Here is a 17,921-nt window from a genome sequence, read left to right on the forward strand (position 1 = left end):
AATATTCCGTGACGCTGGATAGTTGCGATAATTTTGATATTAACAAAAATAGTTTTGGTATTATTAATTTTTTTTATTAAAATATTGTCGATATCATTTCTAGGTGCTTTCCCGTTAACTTCCATGATTGAAATTGATTATTTTTCAAAATTAAAATGCCATATTTTTACTAGTTCTAAGTTCTTCCCCGTCCACTTCAATTCTTGAAATTATCTATCTTACAAAGTTAAAATAATATTTTATTTGGTTATAGAAGAATTTGTGTTACTAATTCTTACTCAATCTATCAACAAGGGTCTCTTCACCATTCACCATCCTCCCCTGTTACAATCACTCACCTCTTTACTACTATAACACCATCACCACTCGCTAACGTCTTGCCAGCACTACCCCCACTACTAGCGCAATATCTCCATCACAAACACCATCACCATCCTCGTACAGCCACCTCCTTCATTATAGCCATGCCATTGCCACCAGCACCCTTCCTATGCTATTTTTGATAATTCAAGTGTCCTGGTCAGTTTACGCGCACCTCAACTAATCTGAGAACCAATCCCACCGCCCATTTGGGGAGTCCTACTTAAAGCTAGAGCAAAACTCTATATGGACTAACCATAAATGAACTGATAGCACCTAAGAACGTATAACGACCACTACTAAAACTAAAAGAGAACAATTTCAAATAATACAACCAATTTTTTTTCCCCTTTGTCTTTGTATCAAACCATTGGTTTAATTCAGCTCTTAACATTCTTATCAAACAGCTTCTAGCTAAAAGAAAATTTAGCTTTAAGTACATAAATCTTCATCTTTTAGCTCCAGTTTCTAGTTTTATCAAACGCTCGGTGAATCCATGCAACCTTCTATGGATGGCAATGGAGCTAATAATCCATATCACAATCTCCATCCTCAATCCCCAAACCTATTTTCTATCTCCATCAAGGAACTCTCTCTCTCTCTCTCTCTCTCTCTGAAATCAAGGAATCTTCCATCCCCGCTCCAAACAAGGAACGAGGGTCCAAACTTTTGAGAAAAAAAAAGTATCTTCCCCCATAGTTGTTCGGACTCAACCTTGGTTATTTTGGGGTGGATTCCTAGAGTTCAGCAGAGTAGTGCAGAGCTTAATTGGGCCTTGTACTGAATTTGGGTTTCTAAATTTAATCTTGGACATGCCTTTTCACCAGAGCCACAAACTGTAAAAGCCCAAATTTGTAAACACCAGAGCATTGGCTGGTAACCGAGACCATCTCCAATTGTCTCTCCAAATCTGTATGCTAGAATGTCCTATAAAGTGTACAAATTGATAATAGCAGGTTTCAAATTCGTTTCTTGATGAGCATCTAACGGGTTAGTTTGCAATTGTATTATCCTTTTGAATAAATCCCAAACAAGTAAAGTTTCGATCAAGTATGCCCATATTTTCGACTTTGAAAGTTCCACAATATTTCTATAAATTCAAACGGTTTTAGCGACGGATTTTTTGAGCTTTCCGACCGCGACGGTGAAGGCATCTGCAGGTGATTCAGTTCCGATCCTGCAGCGTGAACAAACTTACCACTCTGAATATAGTAAAAAAGGAAGCTGGAAATTACAACTTGAAATATATTCAGATTCAAACCTTTTGCATCATTTTTTCCCCCCATACTGAATCTTCAATCAATTGGTACTCGGCACCCAAAAGATTATACGGATTTGTACCCTCAGGTTCAGCATGCTTAAGGGGGCTTGAAAAAGCAGTAGTTTTTGGCTGGATCAAGAGGCATGACTAATAAAGGATTTGAGAGATCTCCAAACACACTGCCTGTAGCGGTAACCTGCAGAATGAACAAATTTGTGCAATCATTCATACAAATCCTTTGTAATTATCAAAAAAACTAATAGAAATTATACCAAATCCCGATTGCACTACATGGAGCAGTCAACACAAGTATAGAACAGACTAACAACTTACAGCCGCATCTTTCGACTGCATCACAATAATTGCAGAGCCTCTTTTCATGGAACATGATTACTACATCTTCAAGTTCACCAAACTTCTCAAACAACTCCTTTAGTTGTTGAGCACTATAATCCTCACCAATCTTCTCCCAAGACACCTTAAGCATCTTCTCCTTGTCCAACCCGGCCCGCTACCACCACTACCCTAATCTCCCTACCAACTGTTGCCTCCTCTGGTCTCCATTGAGTCGCTGATGCAACTTTATTGGCATGTTGAGCACGAATTCTAGCACTGTCTTCGTGGGATTTCCTAGCAATTGGCTCTTCCTCCTCGTGAGCTTTTGTGACAGGGTCAGGAGAAAATGCAGTTTTCTCTCATTCTTCAAGATCAGACATCATCTTCTGTCGCTTGGTGCCCCGTTGTGATTGGTAGAGAGCCTTCTCACGTTTTAAATGGATGGGATCATCGAATAATTTCCTAGCTTTCTCATCCAGGAGAAAGGCATATGAAGCATCGAGCTGAGGGATGCCGGCTTGTAATTCCAAAGCCTTCTTTCATGGATTTATATCCCTGATTAAGAACAGAGACAGTCAGTACCACTTTGGAACTCTGACAAGAGGATAATTATCCTCTATTAGCCGGTGGAAAAAGAGGACGAGTGCTGAGGTGTAGACGAGATTCATGGAATATGACAAGAACATCGAAGATTTATGCCTCAGAATCCAAGCATCGGAAATTATTCCGAATACTTGCAATGTGTGTGATGACCAAGAAAGCACATGAAACAAAATCCCCAAGTCATGTTTTTAAAAAAATATTTTCATTCAAGTTGTACATGATCAACAGTTCCCCCAGAGCGAAAAACCTATATTTTCGCAAGGTACGTAACTTATCGCTTAATAGCCGACCCCAACCCCAAGTGATTGGGACATAAGGCTCGGTTTGGTTTGGTACGTAACTTATCGCTTAACAACATAGTATGCATGTGTGCATGAAAGAACGCTTCAAAATTCAATGGTAACTGAATTTCTAACATTAAAAAAAGATGATTCTAACACCCAATCATAGGGCTGATACGCCACCTGCCATGGATGGCAATTCACTCTTGGCCAGGACCTGGCAGGAGCTACAGCTGGTGTCGGGACACATGGCAGCTCATGCTGAATACGGGGGAGGCTGTTAATTCAGTTGGTTAGCAAGTGGAGCTAGTTGGTTATCCATGCGGGAAGATTAGTTAGTTGGTTAGTCAGGCAGTTTAATTCAATTCTGCAAACTCTGTTGAGTGAGAGGGTTATGTGAGATTCTGCGTAAAAATTGGGGGACCTATGTAGTACCAACACAGACACGCAACATGACACGGACGCAACACCAACACGCCGATGTTAAAAAATTGGAGAACACAACACGTTAGGGGAAACTGAATTTCTAACATTTTAGTCGGATAAGATTGCTAAATGTAGACATTTTAGTTGTTGTGTATTGAATTGCTCTTAGACCTGGACCGTTACCACTGAGACAATTCAAGTAATTGGTTTGTGTTGATTAGTTATGTAATTACTACATTTTCTTAGTAAATATGTTAACTTTTATTATTATTTTCAGCACAAACCTTCTTTTATTATTTTGGCAATATAAATTATAACCCTAGGGTAAATACAAAGCGACGAAATCGAAAACATGGGTCTTGGAAAAATACAAACATGTACATACCACATACACAAGTATATACCTATATAGATATGCATCAAGCAATAAATGTACACACACACACACACACATATTATATATATGGGTATATATATATACAATCCGGTTCAAGCTAGAACGTCCGGATTTTGTGTTAGGTCCGGACCACAATCTCAGCCGTTGGATTGTGTTTTCAATGGTCCAGATGCACGGACAATTTATTCACGTGAAGAGATATCTATTCGAGCGAATAGATTTTCCGCGAATCTGGACTATTTAAAACACAATCCAACGGCTTAGAGCAAAAGTCCGGACCTAAGCTTAGGTCAGGGATCCCTGGATCTCAATATACAGTGCGGTTCGGGGACACCTAAAAAAACACCCCAAACCTCAATCTCATAGTTCCCGATCAAATTTTGATGATCGGAACCGTTCAATGTGTTTAAAACGTGATTTTAAGGGTACTCGCGAGAAATCGGAAAAAAAATGACCGGAAAAGGCTTAATCTGAGCATTTTTTCATAAATACTTTCAGAAACTGTTTTATGAAAAACTGCACGGATTAAGCCCTTCTCGATATTTTTTTGAGCTGATTTCTCGCGGATACCCTTAAAATCACGTTTTAAACACATTGAACGGTTCGGATCATCAAAATTTGATCGGAAACTATGAGATTGAGATTTGGAGTATTTTTTTAGGTGTTCCCAGAACCGCCCCGTGTGTGTGTGTGTGTGTATGTATATATATATATATATATATATATATATAGAGAGAGAGAGAGAGAGAGAGAGAGAGAGAGAGAGAGAGTGAGTGAGTACCAGATTCAAGGGCCAGATCGATCTCCGACTTCGAGAGAGAGTTCTCTGAGCTAACTTTACAAAACACCGCCGTTTGGTTCACTTAACCTCCGGTTTTGAAGATGCGAGGTTTAAACTTCACAAAACGCCGTTGTCCTGTTTTGAAGATGCGAGGTTCAAACTGTATAAAATGCCGTCTAAGAAATAAGAAATAATCATAAATAACATAAAGTCATTTACCCAATTATACCTAATGTCATTTAAGAATCTAACAAAAAATTTCCACCTTCTCATCTCAAGGAGCAAGCCACCATGCAGCATGTGAACTAGATAACCAGTCAAATTCAAGTCCTATTACCCCTTTCAGTATGACAATACTTGGATTTCTTCAATCAATGCTTGGATTCAAGTTTTCGTAGCAGCATGGTAGGGTCTCTTTAGGCTCACAGCACCCAGTGGAACCTAAACTTCGGTCCCCTTGTAGGTGCAACGGGGTCTCCTGCCGATGACTGTGTGATGCTGAGGATAATACTCCTAGATGGGTACAGGAGAGGCCTAATTGTATATCCATGTTGTTTGCCCAGAAAAAAAAAATCCAAATGCAACCGACTCAAGGATATGTGGCATTACGCTGGCTTTCGCCTTTTTTCTTTCTGCGTATATAATAGGCCATGAAGATAATTGATAACCATCCAAAAGGACCAAAACATAAATAAATTCCACTGCTATACAAATTCTATTTTCAGAATCTAACCAAAACGAGTTACCTTCTCATCTGATGGAGAAAGCCAAGCAGCATATGATCTATTATAGAATCTGCTCAAATCCAAATGCTACTGAAGGCTTCAACGAGTGCCCGTTTCCTGCTCAATTCCATGCCCCACCCGCCCGCCCTTCCACCTCTCTCTGCTCTGAGTCTCGTCATTTCTTCATTGTTGTAATTGTAGGCGTGCATGTCCAGGTTTGATCCGATAGGAATGGGCTGCGGGGCCATGCCTGTTGGCCGTGGCTGCTCAATTGCTCCCCCTGCAAGCGAGGGGGCATAATAACCCTGTGCACCTGCACCGACACCTCCTTGAAAGCTCTGGCTCGTGGTCTGTACCAAAGTAGAGGTGAAAATAGGTGAGAATCATTGCGATTGTTGTGAGAATGCAAATCCACCTTCATAATAAGCACATTGGATAATTGCAGGCTTAAGCAGCACTTTAGTGAGGAAGGTGTTAATACACATGCTCGTGTAAGAAAACATTAATCGGGATATGAGTTGGCTCTGCAAAATGAAGCCCCTTATACTTCTTGGAGCTGCAAGTATTTGCATCAATGCTCCCTTTCTGTAGAACGATTAGGTACAAATTCCTTGCTGAAATAGGATTTCCTCATCATAAAGAATCTTTAAAACCTCTATGTTATACATTGTTATACATTTCTAGCATCAAGTTTAAGAAATCATACAGTTATAAAGGATCTGCAAGACACATAGGTAGGCAGATTTAGGAAGTTTCCAGGCTCCATAGTAGTGACTGGAAGATGTATGAAGTTGCTTATTTTTATTGTCCCATTCGGCTATTTGTTTCTAAATACCAATGCAAAATGGTCAGCTCTCATGGAAAGACTTCTTGCATTGATAATCATATTATCCATGAGAGGGATCTGAATCTCTTTGCAAGACCGCAAGTTCGGGATGAATTTTAGCCATTCTTCATTCAGATCCAGTTGAAGTGACTCCATAGGTCGAAGACTTTATGCCTACACTGAATAATCATCCACAGTATCAAACTTGCAGATAAACCCCATTGTAGAGAACATAAGTCCGGGTCCTTCATAAGATGTACTTTGTGGCATATCTGGCTTTTTTTCCAGAAATAGTACACTAGTCAAGAAATCAGGAGAGCCCATGTCACATTTTTCTTTGCTCTTTGTGGAAAATAGTCCAAGTGTCAAGTGGAAGAAGTTTTAAGCAAGAAACATCGTACTGTTTCAAACTAGATAACCACAATTACTCTTTGACTCAAGTCATGAGAACTTAACGTCAAAGGAGCTTTGAACAAAGTTCAAGTTCCAATTACTTTAATCAAAGTTAATATCTTCATACTTAAAAGGATAGCATGTTTGGCCCATGTATCCACAGGAAGGATATGGGAACTCCGCTGCTGAACAATGAATGCATTCACAAGTGAACCTCATTGTGCGCCAACAGATCCCTGTACCCATTTTGATTTCGGGCACAAGATGCCCATATACCCGTGGTCATTTAGGATGGCAACTTTTAGGGAATTCAGTTGGCAATGCATTGTGTTAAAAAAATAAGTCGGCAAGCATAAAATGGCCCAAAGTTAATTGATGCGAAAGCTAATCAATAACACTGGAACGCAAGGGAAAATTGCATATGAAGCAACGAATTAGATTAAGAGTTGACAATAAACATAGGGAAATCCCCCACCCTAGGATGCTAACCGAGTTGAACTTGGGGCAATCTTAGTTTGCTCAAGTTAGGCACTGTAACTAAAGACAAGAAATGGTAATACGCATAATTTCCTCACCGGATCACTATCAGAGTGTCCCTTGCTTGCGGCTAAAGCTGCAGCATATTCTTCAGCCTGTCATAGTAAAAAAAAACCAGAATAAGAGTACATAAAAATTTTGCCCCTGATATCACAAAATCACCACCTTTAGCAAAAACTAAATTAAATCGAATAAATGCAAAGTACGATAGGAAATTTGGGTAGCTATAAACCAAACCTTGCGGGCTTGAGCTTTTTTTTTGAACTGTTGAGCATTCATTATTTGTTCAGCATTTTCTTTGTGGTATTGTGCAATTTTTCCGTCAATAGCAGGAACATCTATTCCTTCAATCAAATTGAACGCTGCAAAGGAAATAATTTTCTTTAGTTGGGTAAGATAAGGTTTACAACCAAAAGGACAAACAGAATGAAGCTAAACCTAAACTCTTTGGACGAAGCAGATAGTTTAAGCTAAAAATACGAATAATGAAGATCTCATAACCTCAGAGTGAAGGTGACATAACGAAGTTTCTCTTCCTAAACCAGTAAGTAGGTAACAATCATATGTCTACTAAAGAAACACCACTCCAACTCTTTCGGAAGAAGGCAAGCATTTATTCTAAACAGCGAACTACTATAATATAGAGGACATGTACGCTAACTTACTCATATCTTCCACTTCCTCCTCCTCTCTTTTATTAAATCTGCAAAAGTTGTGCATTCTATAAGTGATAAACCTAAACCTAAATCAAGAATCCAAATAGTTATAAAATTTCATATGCATTAAGTGGTCGTGGAGGGCCTTAGTGCCAGTAGGAAAGGTCTCCGGTTCGAGTAGATGGAGCAACATGGGTTCCATCTCTCTTTCCCTATTACAGACCTAAAACCTAATGAAGTGATTCCATAACTAATTTTCATAAATCCACAGCTAACCATATTGCAATACAATTCGAACAAAAAAAAAAAAAAACAAAAGTTTTTCACCATTTTCTTCATGGACGGCACAATTAACCATATAGCAAACCCCATCTGCAAATATTCAAACAGGGGCCAAAAATCTAATCTTTTCACCAGAAGAATCAATCCTAATGTAGTGATGCAATAACTCAATCTTCATAAAAGCCACAGTGTTTTCCCCAATTTCAGAGTTCAATCTCAATCTTCCACTTCTTGATCAATGCAATTCAACTAAAACAATTAATTTTCCCCATTTTGATCATGGAAATCACAATCTTTTCACTAGAAGAATCACCCAAACCCCGCACATACAAAGATATCTAGAGAGAGAGAGAGAGAGAGAGAGAGAGAGAGTACATGCTGGCGATTCTTTTGCGAATGGCCATCTCCTTGGAGAAGGAATTGGCGACAACCATTGGGCTTTTCTTGCGCTGGATTTTCAGAACTCAACGGCGTGTGTCCATGCTACCTCGTATGTAATGAATTTATTGCTGGATAAAACGGGTTTAATACAGTGTGGCCATAGCTATTTTCATAAAAATAATATCACTCAAATCATCTCCGATTATGCAGCGATCAGTGTTCGATTGATATGATATTCGATAAGATCTTTTTTCTTGACAAGCTCTACAACGTGAACCCTTTCGATCAGCGAGACAAATCGGAATGAGATCACAATTTAGACGAATCGTTTCAAAGGAGCTCCCTCGTTCAATATGCGAGGTTAGAATAAGATTCAGTGCGGCCAACTCTATTTTCACGAAAAAAAATTCATTCAAATTATCTGCGATCATACATTAATCAATACTCGATTCAAATGATATTGAACCTGGTTCATCTCCTCGACATGATCTACAACATGAACCTTTTCGATTATATAGATAAACAGGAACGTGCACACAATTTGTCGAACACACGTTCTCAAAGAACTTCTCATGTTCAAGATGCGAAGTGTTGGTAAGTGCAGACGACGTCGTTTTAGTGAGAAACCTTCTGTGTTCTGGGAGCTTTTAGAATTAGATTCGGTGTGGCCAACTCTATTTTCACGGAGACAAATTCACAGAGATTGTCCGCGATCATATATCAATTGGCACTCGATTCAAATGATCTTAAACATGCATGGTTCATCTTCTTAACACGATCTACAACATGAACTTCTTCGATTATGTGGATAAATAGGAATGCGCACACAATTAGTCAAATAGTACATGTTTCCAAATGACTTTAAGAACAGACGACGTCGTGTTTTGAGAAACCAGTCGACGCCGTGTTGGCCGAGCTCGCGTCTACGAGTTTAGTTTCTAGTGAGTGCCAGCCGATTTCCCCTATAGCAATTCCAGTTTCCCAATCTTCCGTTATTTCATGTTACCTAATTTCATAAAAATTCTCGTAGAATCGAGAATGAAGTTTTCATTCTGTACATGCCAGATCATGAATTATAGTAATTTTTCTATATATTTTTCATTACAATACTTATATGACAAATAGTAGGCCTTTTATTTTATCAGATAATTTTTAATAAATTAAAATTTACGTTTTAGAGAAAAGATAAAGTATATAACTATATAAATAATTTAATTCAGGTCGGTTTTCATTTTTTAATACTTTGATTCTAAATTCTTTTTTTGCAATTCTTGTTATTATCACCAAGACTATAATTTTTCCTTTGTACCTCTATGGAATATCTAAGTGTACGTTCGGATAAGTTTCCGGTCTAGGCAAACTTAGAAGTGTTATTGTCCTATATATTGATTAGCTACTGAATCTTTGGCTGTGATCGGTTCTCTCGGAACGAAACTCAATTGTGATTTTAAAAGATTTTAAACCACAAGCTATTATAGTACCATGTCATTTAAAAAGGTTTTAACTGTTTGGTTAAAACTGTGTGGTTCATTCAAACATGTTAGGCACACTTCAAGTTTATCTCAACTTTTTGAAGAAGTCATGACTACATATCTTTTCGTATTCTTAAGATAAATAAGAAACTTGAATTCATTATTCATTATAATTTGAAATTGTGACATCGACAAGAGGAATCTGCCTTGAATATCAACATGCAGGAGGACTGTAAATAAACTGAACCGTTCGCAAACTGTTTGAAGCTCAATTCAACAAAAGCTCATTTGAGTTTGATTCGTCTGCTAAATGAACTAAACCTGAATCTCAATTCTAGGCTCATTCCGTAAATGAGTCGAACCTGAGCCTAACGGTATTCGGCTCGGTTAGGCTCGCGAACTTGTAATTAAATATAATTAATAATTTTTTAGAGGTATATTTGTAAATATAAAAAAATTCAATGTTATATATATATATATATATATATATATATATATATATATATATATAAAATTCAATACTTATTTTTCTCCCAAATTCTATACGATCAACGAGAGAGTTTGGGTTCGATTGAGTTTAATGAGCCGAGCCGAACAAAACCCGAGTCTTGATTAGCTCAATTCGTCTCGGCTCGGTTCATTTGAGTTTACGAGCCGAATTCAAGCAAAGATGTTCAGGCTCGATCAAACCCCGAGTTGAACTGGAGCCAAACTAGTACTTTAACGAACCCTATCGAGCCGAACCCGAGCTTTGAAAAATTTTAATGAGTCAAACTCGAGCCAAGTTGTTCAAACTCGAATCGAACTCGAGTTAGACTAGTATCTTAACGAACCTGAAATGAACTTATTAGGGTTCGGCTCAATTCGATTCGTTTACAGCTCTATGCAACTAAGTGCATCATGATGTGCAGCCGGCCTGACCTTAAATTTACTTCTTCTTGCTACTAGTTTCTCCATTTACATTGCTTGGCACTCCACCCGTTTTAAACCCTATCACTTACAACATCTGTTTACTCGTGTGCAGCCGGCCCTAATTTTTAAAGGGCTTAAAGCAAAATTAAATTTCGAGACTTAAAACAGTCGCAACACAAGTTTTAGTTCAGGACCGACTCTTCTCATGTGTGGTAACAAGAGTATCAGTATCGCACATCGGTGCCTTTGCTGTGAATTTCCACAAATTACTGCTTACTGATTTCGCACATCAGTCACCATTTTTTCACCGGAAAAAGAGAAGACCGATAGTATTGTGCCGAACACGAAATTGAGAACATCACAAATTAACAAGCGATAAATAAGAACACAAGATTTACGTGGTTCCCCAAATTGGATACGTCGGGAGAAGAGCAAGAGGATCCACTATAAACGGGGAGATAACACACAGAGCCGGTAATACCCGTAACTCTCGTTGAAGCATTCAATTACAGATATCTATGGATAAATCTCTGGTGGAACTCGATAAGGATACTAAAACCCTAGGTGGGAACCCAATAGAGCATAAACCAAAATCCTAATATCTAATCTTCAACATGAGAGACCATACATGGGCCTCTCCAAAAGGATTCACTCAAAAAGTTCAAAAACTAATGAAGAAAATAAAGCTATATTTATAGCTACAGAATCCTTCCTAAAACAAATACTTACCCAAACAAAATTTATTGCACCCAAAGTTTAAAACAACAAGGAAACAAATCAATTTAGGAAGTAAAATACCTTTCTTTGACCATCCCAAGTTCAAGACATATCTCTAACAAATAGCTGTCACCGGTTTTTACATTCGTTGTGTGAGTGAGTACTTGTTTGTTACGACATCCTTCAAGGTTTCCTAATCCAAACCCAATTGGGTTTTCATAACCCAAATCCAACTGGGTTTCACTTAAACAAAGTCTTTTTCCATACCCTGTCACAAGTAAATCCTGCAGTCCGTACGTTTGAGAGAGAGAGAGAGAGAGAGAGAGAGAGATGGTGATGTTGAGTGTGAATGAAGAAGTGCAAATCCTTAATATTCGTGTATTCAAGTGGAACGAAGAGCTTCATAACGTCGAATCGTCGCAAGGGTTGTTTCTGTTCCGCATCATTGATAATATCTTAAGAAATTCGGAGTTCCACCAACGTACTTTGAAACGACCTGAGTTATTATCAGTGTTGCGGATCAAAAACAAACTATCAGTGTTCGAGCTTGTAAACTTATCGAATCGAGACTCCATCAAAAAGTTGGTTTCTCAGGCCATTGAAAGCAGAGAAGAAGACTACTTGGACGACACGGCTGCCAAACTGAGAGAAGCTGTATCCGAATACCTGCTTGGTTGCTTCAAATTCGACATATTCCAACCGCTGCCTTCCCTGAAAAACCCCATAATCGTCATTGTAGTAGACGTTGCCGTATCCAAAAGGATAAACGGTACGAGGAAGAGGCACTTACCGTCCAGCTTCTTATCAAAGAGACAAGAAACTAAAGATTCTTGCGATGATGTTTCAACAAAAGACTCTTGTGACGATGCTTCAATGCGTCCAGAATCCGTAAAGAAAAGAAGAGTTGGGGATGCCCGGGCTTATAAGAAGGAAATAAGGTCTCGGATGCAACAGTTGAAATTGTCTCATCGAGATGAAGTTGAGATTCGGCTTATTTTAAGGTCGTATTTGGAAGAACCAAGAGCTTCTGTGATAATTCCGATAGTCGCTGGGGAACCTAAGGGGCTTAGTCAAGTTGAGGTTGCGGTGAAAGAAAAGGAATTTGATGGTAATGAATTGGAAGATGCATGTCCGATATGTTTGGAGGGGATATTAAGAGGGATGAAGGTCGCGAAATCTCCTTGTTCACATATCTTTCACAGAGATTGCTTGTTCCGGTGGCTACCAAAGGATAGTCGCTGCCCCTTGTGCAGATCTACTTGCGCTACCTTGGTACAGTCATAGTTTTTGTTCTTAGCATATGGGTGATAGGTATCGGATTTTTATGTAGTTGACTCGTTTCAATTTTTCTTGAAAGATTTTAAATTTGTTTTGCGTGAACTTCCTTTTGTGTCGTAGTTCCTGACTAATTATCATAAGCTACGCCATTTGAGTTTTTCCTGTTTCTTGAGCTTCAGTTTGGTGTTTTTGCAGGTTGAGGGGGCTGTTACGTATCATGGCTTGCTACATCAAGATTTATCGCACCAGACTTTGTGCTAAACGTTGTACACTGATCTTGTTAGTTGCTTATCGAAACAAACTGATAACTTCCCCGTTTGTACTTTCTTTATTCACCACGTTTTCTTTTGCTTGGATTTTGTTTGTACAAGTCATAAGGGTGTTGCATATTTTTCTATCGGTGCTGGTAATGTCCTCATATTATGAAGTTCTGATGTTGTTGCATCTAAATGAATCATGTCCATTCATCTCCTTGATAAGAGAAACATAACAGCGATGACATTGAGAAAATCCCGTAAGTGTTGTGTATGCGAATCCTTTGAAACAATTGTATTAATTTGATAGGGGTAGGAACAGGGGCGGAGCCAGGATTTTCGATAAGTGGGGTCGAAAATTTGAACTATGTATGATTCATTTTTTCTAGTTGCTATTTGAAAGGAACAATCAAATTAACAAGTTAATCAAAAAAGTAGATATTTATTAATAACAAGAACAATGAAACCCTATTCACGTTTTAGGGATTTTTGTGGGTGGAAATTCTATTTTGACTCCTCTTTTTCCTAAGTACAAAACCCTTATATGAGTTGGGGCAAAAATGAATTTTAAAGGGGGGGTCAAATGAGTAAAAATTGAGTGAAAATTATACCAATCTCTAAAAAAATTTGAGAGGCAGCGGGGTCAGCTGCCCCCCCTTGACTCTTAATCCCTCCGCCCCTGGGTGGGAATAAGTTTTTTTTTTTCCCTATGGAGAACGGACCTGGATCTTTGTCAAGGGATATTAACTGTGTGCTGATATTGTTACAACGAATGCATGAATTCATAAACGACAATAGGAAAGAAAATTTAATGCGAAGGAATTCAACAGAAAACTTTGCGCAAAAGTTCAGTACAATATATTGGTCGGCCCAATCTCTTTTTATGGTAAGTTAATTCCATGAAGAACAAAAACAATACAGCAGCAAGAGGGTATTCCCCCAGAAACCTACAACCAACTACACCCCAAAACCACAAGACCAACTGTCCCAGGAATACCAGAACCTCATACCTGCCTAAGGTTAAAAAACAGAACTCGGCAAACCAAAACTATGAGGCAGTCAGGTTAGGCCCTAGCCACTTCTATAATCATGAAACTGAGAAAACAATAGCAGAAATTTGCCAAACCATGCAAATAGCCCTATTCTTCAGTTTTCTGCACCTGCCTCCAGGTGCCAAATCTTGCACGCGTAAACTTTCAAACATTCAGTGAATTGTCTCATGACTCTTTCCAGATTTTCACAGAATCCTTCACCGTGTTCTGGTGGCAAAACAAGTTGCTAAGTAAACCCAACTTGAAATCTCAGATCTAGATTGCTAATTATTTATGCAGCTGAGTGGCCTGAGCTAATTTTCACAATGAATTACAAATCGAAGTCATATGATCATTAGGGTTATAAACACATCTTTCACATGAGATAACACCACAATAGGCAGGAGAGTTGCCACTACAATTGGAAACAAAAATCGAAAGAAAAATGCTATATGTCACCGTTTTTCTGTCACCCATTTGTATACCGCCTGCTTGGCGCAAGCTCCACCCAGACCCACTTATGACAACCATAGGATTGGCTCCAAGTTACAATTAAAATTAGGGAAATCATATATTGCACCATCCCGCAGTTACATAGAATGGAAAGACAAAATCTGGTGTTATATTTCATAGGTCAGGTAAAAAATATCTTACAAAGGGAGTAAAAGATTCAATTTGTTCCAGCAAATTAAATCAGTAGTTTTGCAAGGCAGAACGAGGAGAAACCCATCATCAACTCAGACAGATCTTCTTGTTTGCCCGCTTTGATTAGGCTTCCTTTAACGGATTTGATCGGCATTTCAGGAAACAACTCCGGTTGCTTCATTCACAAACATTTGGGGACAACTCCATTTGCTTCATCCACAAAGGACCACTTAACAGCCTCAAAGAACATGTGATCATTCCCTTGCAGCGCAGTGATAACGTGGGAGCATCTTGTTTCCTTGCATTCCCTAGGTCAGATGGTTCCACACAAGGTGGTGCATAAGTGTTGCACCCATAGCAATTTCGGGTATGCCCCTTTGCTCATGTATTGTTTTCGTGGTGCTACTCAAAAAAGAACTTGATGTTTGCCTAGCATTTTTGAATGAACCCAAAAAGAATAAGGCGAGCGACACATAGCTAGATTTGGTAGAAAAGCGGTGTTTTATGTTTTTCTTTTTTTGAATCATGTTCAATCAAACGACTATAACCGTAACTCGAAAAGTAATTTAACAGTTGCAGAGGTTATAAAAAGATACTGCTATGTTTTTTTACAGGTAAATTCTAGGAATTTTTCGAAATCAGCTTCCTGATTCATACTACCTCCGTCCCATAATTTTTGTCTGGTCCGCAAAACGAGAACTAAAAAATAATGCGAGGTTCAAACTGTACAAAACGTCGTCTAAGAAATAAGTAATAATCATAGATAACATAAATTCATTTACCCAGTTATACCTAATGTCATTTAAGAATCTAACAAAAAATTTCCACCTTCTCATCTCAAGGAGCAAGCCACCATGCAGCATGTGAACTAGATAACCAGTCAAATTAAAGTGCTACTACCCCTTTCAGTACGTCAATACTTGGATTTCTTCAATCAATGCTTGGATTCAAGTCTTCGTAGCAGCATGGTAGGGTCTCTTTAGGCTCACAGCACCCATTGGAACCTAAACTTCAGTCCCCTTGTAGGTGCAATGGGGTCTTCTGCCGATGACTGTGTGATGCTGAGGATAATACTCCCAGATGGGTACAGGAGAGGCCTAATTGCATATCCATGTTGTTTGCCCAGAAAAAAAAATCCAAATGCAACTGCCTCAAGGATATGTTACTCAGGCTTTCGCCTTATTATTTGTGTGTATTTAATAGGTCATGAGACTCATGACAATAATTGATAACCATCTCCACCCTCCCGCCCTTCCACCTCTCTCTGCTCTGAGTCTCGTCATTTCTTCATTGTCGTAATTGTAGGCGTGCATTTCAAGGTTTGATCCGATAGAAATGGGCTGCGGGGCCATGCCTGTTGGCCGTGGCTGCCCAATTGCTCCCTCTGCAACCGCGGGGGCATAATAACCCTTCACACCTGCACTGATACCTCCTTGAAAGCTTTGGCTCGTGGTTTGTAGAACGATTAGGTACAAATTCCTTGCTGAAATAAGATTTCCTCATCATACAGAATCTTTAAAACCACTAAGTTTTATATCTGTTATACATTTCTTGCATCAAGGTTAAGAAATCACACAGATATAAAGGATCTGCAAGACACATAGGTAGGCAGATTTAGGAAGTTTGCAGGCTCCATAGTAGTGACTGGAAGATGTATGAAGTTGCTTATTTTTATTCCCCCATTTGGCTATTTATTTCTATATACCTATGCAAAATGGTCAGCTCCCATGGAAAGACTTCTTGCATTGATAATCATATTATCCATGAGAGGGATCTGAATCTCTTTGCAAGACCGCAAGTTCGGGATGAATTTTGGCCATTCTTCATTCAGATCCAGTTGAAGTGACTCCTTAGGTCGAAGATTTTATGCCTACACCGAATAATCATCCATAGTATCAAACTTGCAGATAATCCCCATTGTAGCAAACATAAGTCCAAGTCCTTCATAAGATGTACATTGTGGCATATCTGGGTTATTTCCAGAAAAGTACACTAGTCAAGAAATCAGGAAAGCCCATGTCACATTTTGCTTTGCTCTTTGCGGAATATAGTCCAAGTGTCGAGTGGAAGAAGTTTTCAAACATCGTACTGTTTCAAACTAGATAATCACAATTACTCTTTGACTCAAGTCATGAGAACTTAACGTCAAAGGAGCTTTGAACAAAGTTCAAGTTCCAATTACTTTAATCAAAGTTAATATCTTCATACTTAAAAGGATAGCATGTTCGGCCCATGTATCCACAGGAAGGACATGGGAACTCCGCTGCTAAACAATGAATGCATTTACAAGTGAACCTCATCGTGGGCCAACAGATCCCCATACCCATTTTGCTTTCGGGCACAAGATGCCCATATACCCGTGGTCATTTAGGATGGCAACTTTTAGGGAATTCAGTAGACAATGCATTGTGTTAAAAAAAATAAGTCGGCAAGGCATAAAATGGCCCAAAGTTAATTGAAGCCAGAGCTAATCAATAACGCTGGAACGCAAGGGATAATTGCATATGAAGCAACGAATTAGATTAAGGGTTGACAATAAACATAGGGAAATCCCCCACCCTAGGATGCTAACCTAGTTGAACTTAGGGCAATCTTAGTTTGCTCAAGTTAGGCGCCGTAACAAAAGACAAGAAATGGTAATACGCATAATTTCCTCACCGGATCACGATCAGGGTGTCCTTTGCTTGCGGCTTAAGCTGCAGCATATTCTTCAGCCTGTCATAGTAAAAAAAACCAGAATAAGAGTACATAAAAATTTTGCCCCTGAAATCACAAAATCACCACCTTTAGCAAAAACTAATTTAAATCGAATAAATGCAAAGTAGGATAGGAAATTTGGTTAGCTATAAACCAAACCTTGCGGGCTTTTGAGCATTTTCTTTGTGGTATTGTGCAATTTTTCCCTCAATAGCAGGAACATCTATTCCTTCAATCAAATTGAATGCTGCAAAGGAAATAATTTTCTTTAGTTGTGTAAGATAAGGTTTACAACCAAAAGGACAAATAGAATGAAGCTAAACCTAAACTCTTTGGAGGAAGCGGATAGTTTAAGCTAAAAATACGAAGAATGAAGATCTCATAACCTCAGAGTGAAGGTGACATAACAAAGTTTCTCTTCCTAAACCAGTAAGTAGGTAACAATCATATGCCTACTAAAGAAACACCACTCCAACATTTTGGAAGAAGGCAAGCATTCATTCCAAACAGCGAACTACTATAATATAGAGGACATGTAAGCTAACTTACTCATATCTTCCACTTCCTCCTCCTCTCCTTTATTAAATCTGCAAAAATTGTGCATCTATAAGTGATAAACCTAAACATAAATCAAGAATCCAAATAGTTATAAAATTTCATATGCATTAAG

At 38.7% G+C, this 17,921-nt stretch overlaps 2 protein-coding genes across 19 annotated transcripts in view; one reads left to right on the forward strand and one right to left on the reverse strand.

Moving 5' to 3' along the window:
• Window positions 1–1,824: 1,824 nt before the first annotated feature.
• The window catches only part of LOC131300033 (RNA polymerase II transcription factor B subunit 3-like), a 58,733-nt gene continuing 42,636 nt past the window's right edge, over window positions 1,825–17,921 (reverse strand). For 8 of the 17 annotated variants that reach the window (XM_058325730.1, XM_058325678.1, XM_058325722.1 and 5 more), the window contains 5 exons: window positions 8,240–8,373; window positions 7,592–7,629; window positions 7,164–7,288; window positions 6,965–7,021; window positions 5,044–5,520 (listed from right to left, as the gene is read on the reverse strand). In XM_058325730.1, coding sequence (XP_058181713.1) covers window positions 5,245–5,520; window positions 6,965–7,021; window positions 7,164–7,288; window positions 7,592–7,629; window positions 8,240–8,298 — 555 coding nt within the window. In that variant the 5' untranslated portion in view covers window positions 8,299–8,373 and the 3' untranslated portion in view covers window positions 5,044–5,244. Of the gene's footprint in view, window positions 2,513–5,043; window positions 5,521–6,964; window positions 7,022–7,163; window positions 7,289–7,591; window positions 7,630–8,239; window positions 8,374–14,444; window positions 16,425–17,212; window positions 17,270–17,410; window positions 17,499–17,800; window positions 17,839–17,921 lie in introns of those variants that run through there. The other 9 variants (XR_009190874.1, XR_009190871.1, XM_058325735.1 and 6 more) reach the window with 7 other exon arrangements.
• Window positions 11,517–12,956, forward strand: LOC131300022 (uncharacterized). Of its 2 annotated transcripts, none has more exons than XM_058325658.1 (2): window positions 11,517–12,618; window positions 12,820–12,956. In XM_058325658.1, the coding sequence occupies exons 1-2, from the start codon at window positions 11,677–11,679 to the stop codon at window positions 12,883–12,885; spliced, it is 1,008 nt and encodes a 335-aa protein (XP_058181641.1). In that variant the 5' UTR covers window positions 11,517–11,676; the 3' UTR covers window positions 12,886–12,956. The 2 variants fall into 2 exon arrangements, with proteins under 2 accessions (XP_058181641.1, XP_058181636.1); XM_058325653.1 differs by having other exon boundaries at window positions 12,658–12,927.

This window comes from Rhododendron vialii, chromosome 1a (assembly GCF_030253575.1).
Source record: "Rhododendron vialii isolate Sample 1 chromosome 1a, ASM3025357v1".
In the NCBI taxonomy this organism is placed as follows: Eukaryota; Viridiplantae; Streptophyta; class Magnoliopsida; order Ericales; family Ericaceae; genus Rhododendron; species Rhododendron vialii.

Coding starts and splice junctions, on each gene's coding strand:
- LOC131300022 (XM_058325653.1), top strand. CDS start 11,677: ATGGTGATGTTGAGTGTGAATGAAGAAGTGCAAATCCTTAATATTCGT. Junction 12,619..12,657: donor GATCTACTTGCGCTACCTTG/GTACAGTCATAG, acceptor TATGGGTGATAG/GTATCGGATTTTTATGTAGT.